The 12,292-nt window shown below is 42.3% G+C and overlaps 1 protein-coding gene across 7 annotated transcripts in view; it reads right to left on the reverse strand.

Annotated features, from left to right (window-relative positions):
- SUPT3H (SPT3 homolog, SAGA and STAGA complex component) overlaps nucleotides 1-12,292 on the reverse strand; it is a 433,101-nt gene that overhangs the window by 74,894 nt on the left and 345,915 nt on the right. For all 7 annotated transcript variants that reach the window (XR_016439703.1, XR_016439699.1, XM_090030968.1 and 4 more), the window contains one exon: nucleotides 4,245-4,320. Coding sequence is in view for 5 of the 7 variants with exons in the window: in XM_090030968.1 (XP_089887094.1) it covers nucleotides 4,245-4,320 (76 nt within the window). In the remaining 2 variants the exon portion in view is untranslated. The remainder of the gene's footprint in view (nucleotides 1-4,244; nucleotides 4,321-12,292) is intronic.

A 12,292-nucleotide genomic window follows, 5' to 3' on the forward strand; every position in this document is an offset into this window, starting at 1 on the left:
GGATTTTAAGTGGAGAAGCTATTTTCTTCATTGGAAAAGCTGCACTCTGGGAGACACTTTGCCTCCCATGCAGCTCCCATTATGGCAGCCACTTGCATTAGCAAACTGAAGGGACAGAGTCTTCCCTATCACAGCCATAACCATGGGCTGAGCACTGTAGCTTGTGCCTCAAGCAGCAAATGAGCTATTGGTAGCATCTTGATGAGGCCTGTGATATTGAAATTTCTTTTTATTTACAGGCACTTGTATAAAAAATATTTATAGTAAAAACCTAACAGTCTTGCTACTGCCTTTGCAAGGGCTTGGGCCAACCTGGTGACACAGGAAATACAGTGTCCAAGAAGCGTGGCATCACAGGAGACAGTCTACCACACCAGGGATGTAGTTATAGAAGGTCCTACTCCATGTCATACATTTGGCCATGACTGGCAAAAGTCTTTTTTTCTATGTTCTCCCTTCCAAAAACAAGGTGCAATGCTTGATTTGGGGGCATGTTGTACATGAGAAGCTACATTATATGGAAGGAAAGAGAGATGGATGGGAGGGAACACTGCACGGAGTGGTAAAAAGTGGGGTGATTAGATCTATTGAAATAAAGACAGTTAACATGTTCAGGACCCTGAAACTAACAGGTAACGGGATAAGAAACTGTAGAACCTACAAGACCACTGTTAACCACTCCAGTCTGTGGATGGTTTCTTGTTCTGCAATTTTGCATTCAAGTTGGTTTTTAATGTTTTGTTTAAGGACAGCTGATGAAACGTCCAGGGATATTAAAGTTCTTTTGTGCTTTTCTGGAATTCATGTTGAATTGGTGCCCATTCATTCTTTCAGGTAGGGATCACCCTTGTTTGGCCCATGTAGACAGCAGAGGAGCCTTGCAAGTAGGTAACGACATATATGATAACACTGATGGTTCCATCTCTGACCTCACAGTCTTTGTACTCAGGAGGAACCCTTCAGAGGTCAGGTCTGGAAACAAAATATTCCTAACTTTACAGGACACTGGACTAAAGACCATGGACTAAACAGAGACAATGATTTTATGGCTCATTACAATTTCCTTGTCTCTGCTAACCTCCCTGTACTCCACAGATAATAAGGAACCTCCTTCCTTTTGAATTTGGGTTATTTATTCCAACTGCCTTTTATCTAATTTATGGCTCTCTCTGAAAACGGCTCTGTGCTTCATAGGTTTACAGTCCTTTTCCCATTTAAGTGACTTTTCCTTGATACAAATGAAGTTTAACAAAAAAAAACCAAACTGCATTATCTTGTGCTTAGCTTAAATTTTCTTTTCCAGATGTGAGGAAGAATATTTTGAGATCAAAAGCTCACCTAGCAGTAGTCCCAATTATGTAGCTGGTCCAACAGAAGACATCGCCAAACAAATCTTGCTTCTCTTGTATTTTATGGACCAGAGCTGTCCAGCTGGTGGCCCACGGGCCACATGTGGTCAGGGAAGAGTTAATTTTCAACCCTCCAGTTGCTGTTCCCCTGCTGCTCTGGCAGCTGCTGGACTCTCCCCCTCCCTCCTCTAGCTTCCACTTCCTGCCCGTTCCCTGGGGGAAGAGACTCAGGGTGGAGCAGGGTGGGATGGGGCAGCTCGTAGCCAGGGAGCCGAGGGTAAGGCTGGGGCATCCATGCAGTTTGCAGCCTTGGGGAGGCCCAGGCTCATGCCAGTGTGGCCCATTCTGCCCCAAGCCACTTAGCAGTTGGACAGCCCTGCTCGGACACATCATAGCTAGGACAAAATTATAACCCCTTTAAAGTAGCGTGCAAATTTATGGTGCTGTTTAACTATGTAATTATAAAACACTACTGTAAATATACGGCTCTCTGCAAGTTTCATGGACTTATATTACAGTAATAGATTGCATAGACATTAGATTTCATAGACATCAGGGCTGGAAGGGACCTCGGGAGATCATCGATTCCAGCCCCCCGGCCCGAGGGGTTGATTATTTTCAGCACTCGAGGGCCAGCTTCTATTCCATCCCGTCAGCATTGAAGTAGACTTCGACATCTATCTGTGCTCCTAATCCACCCTGGTCAAGCCCTGAAAATCCATTCATCTCCTTTGTCTCCAATGCATCTAGTTCTGTAACTTACAGCCAGCTTACCCTTATGATTGAGCTGTAAAAACCTGCTGTTTTTGGTCTGTTTTTCACGAACTGAAACAGGGTAGAAAAGAACTGCACTTAGGTACCTAAGTCTAGTTACGTGCCTAATGCACACAACAGACTTTTCCTTAACTTTCAATAAAAAACTCTACATACTTTGACCTATTAGCATCTTATCTGGCATAAAACAAAGCAGATAGTAAGTGTGGGCATGATTCTCTTTTTACACTGGTTTTACACCAGTGAAATCCCACTGACACCAGTTACTCTTCACTGGAATTAAATGCAAGTGAGGGGAAAATGAGGCTATTGTTATTAAAAATGTAGCAAGATTATCCACCAGATAATTTATTTTACAAATCAGCAGCATTCAAATTTATCTTGTACACTGCAGATTTATATTTGTGCTGAGGTCTGATTATAATTTTTAGGTTTAAAAATGCCATTATCACGAACCTGTCATTTGCTGAAATCACCTCAGTCTGAAGTATCATTTACCTAATGGCTCACAGATGTGTAATGCCAAATTATAATGAAGCTTGCAAAACATACTGAATCAGGAAAAAAAAAACACAAAACACTTACAAAACATGGTTTCCTACGTTTGCTGACATTTATCCAGAGCACTATTCTGGATGTGTCATTTATCTGAACGTTATGAACTTTATGATCCATAAATGACTCACTTATTCTTTCAATTCACATGCCCTGCTGTAAAGAACAAGATAAGGTCTCTCTTTTAAAGACACCATTGTGCTCATTTCTGTATTTTAGTGTCATGTGCTACTTTGTCATGCTTTTTAATGGCTCTTTCACCTCACTCTCTCTTTGACTTTTGACCTGAAGCCTTAGTCATCACTTAGCTGCGTCTGTAGTGATGTTTTGCTATATGATCAAGCCCATTAATTTACAGCCCATTATACTTGTGGCTCACAAGTGCGTCTAGTAAGTTGGTTTTCAGTGGTAGTAAAGCCCTAATTCTGTCATCATGTTATTAGTGTTGGAATGGCGTGTACTGATAAATTTGGCTAATGTTGAATAAATTCCACAGCAGGAGGTTACAGCTTAAAATAGAAAAGACCTTTAGTGAGTTCTTTGTACGTCTGAGGATACAGAAATAAAAAAAAAGAAAATTTGCTATTTTTAGCTTATTTCAGACGCCTTCAGAACTAATCACGAGCATGAGACAGTACTTCATTAATCAACTGTGCATAACAATATTACAAGCGTGGATAGGTTACCATGCAAACGGTTTAAAAAGGCTACCTGTAGGATTTATACAAGCACCCATCACCATAGTACTCGAATTAAAAGGAAAAGCTGGGAAGTAGCAAAAGAAATGAAAAATACTGTCTGCCGTCACTACAATGTGATAGCTCAGAAGACATGAGAACGCAGGATCTAAAGTTTTCTATCGTATGTTAAACAAACGCATTTTCAATAAATATACCCAATGGGGGCCATCCTCTTTGGCGCGCACGCCATAAATTAGCTATGCATCCTCCCCATGTGCTACTCCAATCCCCTTCCCGTGCCTCATCTGCTGCTCTGCTTTCTGCTTCCTTCCCTGTGCTCCCTGTCCCAGCTGTTGCTCTGCTTTGTGTCCTATCTTCCACTGTGTTGCCTGCCCGTGCCCAATCTTCTGTGTGCCACTTGTACCCAGGAAGTGTGCCACGTCTGCCCAGGTACCTCTCCACAATTTAACTGCTCCACTTACCCCCTTCTCCCCCACACCCAGCCTGTCTCTTGCCCACTGACTCCTCGATTTCCATCTTTACTGACCGTCTGTCCCGCATGCAGCCGGCCCAGCTGGCTTCTTTACTATTCATTCCTTCCAGGAAGAGCACACGCCAACTGCAGAGACTTCCTCAGCCTGATGAAGGGTTTTTAAACCAGAAAGCTTGCTAAAAAATGTTTTTTTCCAGCTATTTAATTTGGTCTAATAAAAGACATCAGATTCACTCAAAGAACCTTGTCTGTCTATGTCCTCCGACCAACACGGCTGCATCCTACACCCGTGTGCCACCTGTGGCACTCTTGCTGCAGAATGGCCATCCCTGTTCTAGTACATAAAATTAATAACTGTACCTCTAAATACAATACAGCAGCTATAATACTTACAAAAGCTCAGCTGTCGACTTTCGCAGAATTCTGCGTACTGGGCTGAGTCCATCATCCGTGTTTGCCTTTCTGCTCTCTAAAAGACAAAGCAGAATGAAATAATGCACTTCCCCTAACCAGAACTATGAACCAGAAGATGAATAGTATCCACAAAACTTGCACTACTATAGCTATAAACTCAAAAGTCACCGGTGGATTTAAACAGGTTAAGATGCACAAATATAAAGCACAGCTGGGTTATTATTCTTAGGAGTAAAATCTGTCAGAGGAGAGTTTTATTTTGTATTCCAGAAATCTGCTTATGTAGCACGACAATAAGGGCTCAAGCCTGAAGGGTGCTAAGCTTTCTGGTCTTGATCTAGTAAAGCACTGAAACACACACCGAAATGCAGGCGTACTGTGAATCTTACTACTAAGCACATGCACATGAGTTTTCCTGGACTGAAGCCAGGGTGGTCAGTACCCTTCCGAATTGAGCCCTACCTGCATCTTTTTTAAAGGGGCATTACTCATTATTGTAGCAAACGGACATTTGGCATCACACTGAGGATGCCCCAGGTCAGCAAGAGAGCAACCACAGTGCAGGCTGATCCACAGAGTCGGTATACGAAGCAGCCTTTAGCTGGTTAGTCCTGACATTTTAATTGTTGATCTATGCCTTCCCTTTTATCCTTCAGGACCCGGAGGCAGCAGGGGAAGGAAAAGAGAGGAAATTAAACAGGCTAATTAAATTCATTTGAGAAAAATGTAAACAACTCTCAAAACATTTTCTACTGGATTCTCTGAAGAATATATTTCATACAGAAACAGTCTGATGTAAAACAAAGGCTTGCATAACCCTGCACCTCTCAGCAATCAAAGTATTAACATGCCATACATTTATATATTTGCCCTCCAAATATATGCTACACTATTTAAGTCATGATTCAAAGCAGCACTCAAGTACGTGCTTAATTTTAATCACATGCTTCAGGCCCACCAGCTTCAGTGATGCAGAGCTGATTTACACCAGATCATCTGCCACATTTTGGAGGCCAGAAGAGATAGTTAGACTAAACAGAGAGATTATCCTTTTAAGAAGCAGATAGTAGCTCATTCAAATCTTCCAAACAAGAAAAGTGTGCTCTCTCAAGCTCTGAGAAAGGTTTGTAACCTTCTCCCAGACACTAACTTAATGAATCAAGGAAACCCATCACACCAAAAGCAGGATTCCAGTACCAACTCGAGCATCCTGAACAGAAGTGGCTGCTGGCACTGATGTCCAGACATTTGCACTTGCTACGTACAGCCAGAGCTCATGCATCAGAATTACAAATCAACAATACAGCAAAGAAAAATTAAATACGGGTGTTTTTTATAGCCAAAAGAACTTCTTCAGCCTGAGTACAAGGTTCATTCACCATCTGGTGAAATTTAAATTGTGGGTTTGTTTCATCCGGTTTGGCGAGAAATAAAGTGCTTATTGGTGAGAAAAGGACACAAAGACAGATTTTGCCATTGTACTTAGCCTTAAAAAACAGGGCTTGAATCAGAAAAGAAACCTATCCTTTGGACTACATACATGATATTGAATTCTACTCCCATTCCTTTCTGGATGCCCTCCTTAACTATCAACACGGAGAAGTGATATATCATTATCTCACCTGCTCACTGTAAAGCCATCCCAGTATTAATTCTCCTCACTCTTAGGCTGCATACAGACATTCAAGGTGTAGGTCGTAGCTGTGTTGGTCTAAGGACATAGGAGGCCTGACAAATGGTTTTCAAACCTGGAAACTTGATTTTTTATATATGTTTTTCCAACTATTTGTTGGTCTTATAAAAGATACCAGATTCACCCGAAGTACCTTGTCTCAGACATTTAAGTAACCTAGGAGAATTCTTCCAGGTTTGTTTTCCTGGTAGTAACATTTACTTGGAGGTACCTAAACAGGCATTCGAATACTGAACCCCTGAAAAGCAGAGAGCTTGCTGTGCTTGTGCTGCACAACCAGCGGGCCCCCGAGTGCGCATGTCTGTGTGCTTTGCACGTTTTCTCATTCTGCCTCTGGAGAACGTGCACAGGGCAGCCTTGCTCGGGGTCAACCTGCGTCTCCCTGCAACACAACGTGGGGATTGTGAAGGGGTATGTTATGCTCTGTGCTCAGCCAATGTCCAGTGAATGACGCATTGCCTTCTGGGGCAGGGGTGGTGGTGAGGAGGGTGGCAAAGGGGGCAGGAGCAAAGCACCCTGGGATTCTGAAGGACTGTGCTGTGGCATCTCTCAGAAGAGAATCTCCCAGGAGAAACTCTCCTGCAGCAGTTTTAACCCTGGTTGTTCCCAGGTTATTTTTCTCTCGGAGTGGCCATTTTAACTCTGAGAGAAAAATCCTGAATATCTCTCCACTCGTGGTCTCTGCTCAGAGAGCAACAACTCTCCCAGGAGGAACTGAATACAATCACTCAATGCTCGAATCACCCAGCCGTCCAGAAACCCACGGAGATGTTTTCTCTCTCTTCGTAGTCTGCACAGGGCCGTCCAACCATTGGCCTGCAGGCTCCTGCCACCTTTACCTCCTCGGCTCCCCATGCTTTGCCCCAGAGGTCCAGGTGTCACTCCTTCCTAGCCAGTGCCATCTCCCTCCATCACGTGCTCCCACCGCTGCTGTTGCTATTTCTCTCGCCCTTTGCCCCCCTAGGCCCAAGATCTCTGGGTTCCCTCTCCAACCTCCACTTTCCTCATGAGTGCCCCACATCCACTCAGAAGTTGGACAGCCCTATTTTGGCTAGTCAGCTGCTCTAGCTTGAAGTCCCAAGTTTAATTTCTAAACCTCTTTTCTGTGACTGAACTGCAGGGATACACATTATACTGAAGTATTTCTTTTCTCAATTCCTTTTCTACACATTCCTCTACTTCCTCAGGTCTGCCTTCCTTGTTTCATTCTGATAAGTAATTTCTTCGGGTGCAATTACCGTTTCTGTCAGACAGGACACAGAAATTCAGACTGAATGCGACTGGCTTCAAACTTCTTCCCTTCATTCTGCTTATAACTGTTTTTTGCCAACATAGAAAGCTAGACAAAAATAAACCCTTGTTCTGTGTTGACATGTCCAGAATGTGATCAGGCAGCCTTTAAACCAGCTGTTCCCAAACTGTGGGTTGCGACCCCAAATGGGGCGGTGACATCACTGGATGGGGTCGTGGCATGGTGCTCTATCCTGTGCCAGGACCTGCCCGCTGGGCTGCAGAGGCCCAAGGGAAGGGCAGCAAGGTGGGGAGCCCCAAGTCCGCATCCCCAGCCCCCATGGGCTCCGCATTGACCGCGCCACCCATGGGGGAAGGCTCAGGTGCTGCTGGGGTTGGGAGGGCAGGGGGCTACAGACTCTGGCCCTGGGGCAACTGGGGAGAGTGGGGAGCTGCAAATTAGGAGTGAGGAGCACTGGCAGAGCCAGGGGGCTTTGGGTCAGAAGTGAGGGGTCCCTAGGAGGGTTGGGAGGCTGCGAGTTGGGAATGGTCATGCTGAGGAAATGGGGTCATAAATGGGGTCAAGCTGAAGAAAAATTTGGGAAGCACTTCTTTAAACCTTTGGGAGGAGACTGGACAGGTACCTGGCTGAGGTCTGATGACCCCTGCCACCCCCAGTGCTCCTTCCTGCCCATGGCAGGGGGTCGGACTAGATGTTCTGTCAAGGTCCCTTCTGACTCACGGATTCTATGATTCTGTTTAATAGCCAACTAGATAAGAAATAAACACCATAAAACGGACTTAAGCTTCTTGAAATATCAGAAGCACTCCCAAGAACTGTGCGCGCTGTTGGGTGGAAGGTTTCCTGAAGTGCCTGATGCATCTATTTAGAAGCACAAGTTTCAATTAGATAGGAATTATGGCTCTCAGAAACCCTGACATCAAATAAATTAGATGGCAATGACCAACATGAATTGAATAACAACCAAATAACTGATAATCCTTTGAATAACATTTCCTTGAAATGATCAAGGTTGAAAGTAGAATCACCCAAAGAGAGTCCTGCTGCTAAGTTGCAGGTCCCACGAGATCTCGTCAAAGGGTATATAGGTTTCCCAATGCAACGAAAATTTATACAAAACCAAAAATAAAAAGAATGACCGTTTTCAATGCTACCTTCACACCTCTTCCTAATTTCACAGAGAAAAAACAGCACGGAATTTCCTTACTCTGGGCTTTCCAGCTCTCACATACTAAAATTATTATGATTATTTTTCCTTCGGTAAATACTTGGTTCATGGAAAAAGATAGTACCTACTATTTCTAAGATATTGAAATTATTCACTTTCCTTTTCTTCTCTGCCCTACAAGAAAGCTGTATAAAAAAATGAACATGTGCTATTATTTGTTGCCTACTTAAGACCTGGCAAAACAGAAATTCCTATGTGGCATATAATATACTGCATTCTTCTTTCCTACAAAATCTAATGTAAAACCACATTGCTTGAAGTGGTAAGCAATCTAAGCCTACACCTTTTGTAATAGCTCTAATTTCATATTTCTGCAAATTTGAATCATTTCATCCTACAGCTTCGACCTCTGTTTTTCTGGCTACAATTCTTTCTGGAAATCCACCACTATGCAGTGGTGTGGGAACTTTTAACTAAGAAACAGTCTACTGACATCAAGAGAAATCTCTCTCACTCCTTTATGGAGAGAAGCAGCAAGTTCCTACTATGAAAGTCTTCACCAGTTTAGAAACACATGTACTGGGGCACTTACGCATGCCTGGAAATGACAAATCCCCAGGGACATCCTAGCTACAATCTTCAATTTATGGATTCTGTGTTGGTCTCTGAACCCAAGTACCATGAATGTCATGAGTGACAATGTCCTAGTGGTTCATCTAAAGTAGAAAAAAAATAATATAGCCATCCTCTTTATCATAGGACTAGCCATTCTCAGCAGCAAAGGCACTGAATTATGCAGCATACAGCACGGTTAAAATATTCTGCATGCTTTCCTTGGAACACGCTGAAGGATGCAGCAGATAGGAGCTGGCACTGTAAGTGTATGCTTAGCCTTCCAAAAATGTGTTGCATTATATCTTTCTTTCAGCATGAACAGCTAAAAAGGAAGGGTGAAAAGGAAAAAAAAAAAGGTAAAGAGTTACATGTTGTCACCTACCATCCAGGATGAAAAATACTCTTATTTTGATTCCATTTTAAAGCTTTCACACTTGACATATAAAGCTCTTTGTGTGTGGAGAAGGCAGAAGGCCAAATGTTAACTTACCTACCAACTATTTAGTGTTTGGAGGAAATGTGCCGAGTAGCTGCTAAGCTGGAACATTTGAAAAATGTATGCACCATGGCTGGACACCCCAGTGTTTGGCAACAATGTTAGTGATGAAGTTGCTGGCTTCCCAAACTGCTTGCATATTCAGGTTGTGGTATGATTTCCTGATTTCCTATTTCTAAAGACCTCTTGTTGTGCAGCTATTGCAGCTTCAAAGGAACGAAGGGTCTACCCGAGGGGGAAAAAAATATATCACCTTGCAACCGCTGATATAGCTATGAAATAAAAGGAAAAGGAAAAGAAAGAACATATCAATGTCTTAAAACACTGGTGCCTGGAAAGTATATCTGGCTGCCAATGATATATCTGTCCAAGAAACTGATTTTTTTCAGGGTCCTAGAAACGGTGATATCCTCTGTCCATGTCAATGCTCAGATCATACAGCTGAAGAGCTCAGCTCTGAAGGCAAACAAGTAGTATTCATTAGGAAAAAATGGTCTTGTACAGGTAGCTTAATAATGCAAAATGGAGCCAAAATGTTTTGGAAATACAAACCTTAAACCTGTTATCTGAGGATTTTCATTATTTAAATGAAAAAAAAAAAAAATACACACTCTTCCAAGAAGTGCTTTTAAGCGGCAAGCAAAGAGAAGGTGCAAGCCTTTTTAAAGATTAAACACACGTAGCGTTTTCTACAAACAATAACCATGATACTTTAGAACAGAATGATGACTTTTGTGATACAAATCTAGATTTAGTCATGAAATCCAGCCCTGCAGACAATTTGTTCTCATCTTCCTTACTATTGTGCCAAGCTATACAGTCTATACTAAGGAAGTATAATCCACAAATGCGAGGCCTTTGATGTCCTGCTGTTTTGCTGTTCCCTTCATGTACAACCGGCTTACATATGCACAAAACTCTTACATCTTGATTATGAGAAGAACAAGGCCTGGGGCACTTTCACGTATATCAAGACCCAACTTAATTTTTAGGGGATCAAAATTTTAATGTAAATCAGTGTCCAGACATGTAAAGGTGTGCAGTGGTACAAACAGTAACAGTACAAATTTGTGCCGCTACTTTGTGCCTCATTGCACGCCCCTGCACGTGCGCTTTGTTGTGGACACGTCCCATTTTGGGCAAACTGCCCTCGTCCAGCTTCTTCTGGCTCTCGGCATACTGGGGTGGCAGGGGCACAAATGGAGCAGTAGAGACACTCTGGTCGGCAGTGAGAGCATCTTACAGGAGGACCAAGCCTCTGTTTGTTCCAGCACATGCCTTGTTTTTTTCTTCCTGCATGATCTGTGACGCTTTTTTTCACTACTGAGAAATTTTGGTAGTAAATGTTGCCCCCGCACTGCAAGTCTGCACTGCAGAGCATGTTTTACTATTTCATGCGTGCGTCTGTGGCAACACAAACTGCATTTGGATGTGGCCATTGTTGCTTTTCTTTAATATTATTCTCAACAAAATGAAGCTATTCCATAAAACATGAACATAAAGAAAAGATTTTCACAAATGGTGAGTACCTGACATATCAACTGAAATGAAAGAGTGTAGTGGATGCTCATAAACAGAAAGCCAAGGCCTTAAAATCTATATATCACCGTGGAAGTTCAGAGATTGGTAAAACAATGAAATTTTGTCAAGAGGAGGTATGTATCATCTGTCGAACGTTGTGAAAAATGCACGGGTAGAATCTGAACAAAACCCAGGAGACAGCTTGTAAAGAGTAGCTTTTGTCTTTTTTCCAATTTGTAGATCTGGCTGTGAAAACTTGGCTCATTGAAGTATGGGAGATTCCTTAAGAAAGAAGTGGCTGTGCGAACATTATGATGTTCACATCTCTAAATTTTATCTACAAAAGCCACGGTTAAGAGCCAAGTCTCTTCCTCTTAGTGAACTGCCATCGGATAGAATGAATAAAGTATTTGTGTTTTCTAAAGGGTGCGCCACTGCTAGAGCCATTTAGATAACTGAAAGCATGTTATACATAAATATATATTATGATATAAGGAACTCATGGAAAGAAGAAGTAAGAGAAGAAGTCCTTCCAGTCCATCTACAGAACTGGTCTGTGTTAAGAAAGGACCACAGCTGCTCCAAGGACATTATCTTCCTTAGAGAAAATTCAGTCCTTGCTCTGCTCCGGGGACAGAGACTATGTGCTCTCCTGAAGTCTGAGACCAGGGTAGCTCCAGGATCTAACCCTAAGCAGTTAAAAGGTAATCTAACAGTGCTTGTGGGAGGAGGAGTTGGAAGGCAAAACAGATTCAGTTCAAACCCTTGAGTAAACTTTAAATAATAAAGAAAATCACAGCGCATGGACAATCCCATAAGCAGAAAAAAAAAAAAGAGTGGAACAATTCCCAGGCAGTGCAAGCTCAATGTTTGAAAAATAAACATTGCTCTTTTGATACGTGCTCACTGTTCCTACAGTAATGGGGTATCCTTGTACACATGTATAATCTTCAAATATTGAACTTGTTTGAACGTAGCTCTGTATCAGAGTCAAATTTCCTTGTCAAAATTTATTACTGGTAGTGAGAAGCATGGACTGGAACCTGTAAATGAAACATTTCCTGTTCATGGGATACCTTTGATTTCTGTAGGAAAATAATTTTTTTTCTGTTTCTAGATACAGCTTAATGCAAGTTGTAAATCTACGTGTTAAATTTATGGCTAATTTCTACCAATGTTTTCCAAAAGCTGTAAAATAATTTTGAAGAAACCATGCTAGCAAACATAAAAAATTATGTGGGGGCTTATTACCAGACTAATAAATTAAGACGACTGGCTTTCC

The sequence above is a fragment of the Crocodylus siamensis genome, chromosome 1, assembly GCF_052110815.1.
Source record: "Crocodylus siamensis isolate JL-2025a chromosome 1, ASM5211081v1, whole genome shotgun sequence".
Taxonomy (NCBI): domain Eukaryota; kingdom Metazoa; phylum Chordata; order Crocodylia; family Crocodylidae; genus Crocodylus; species Crocodylus siamensis.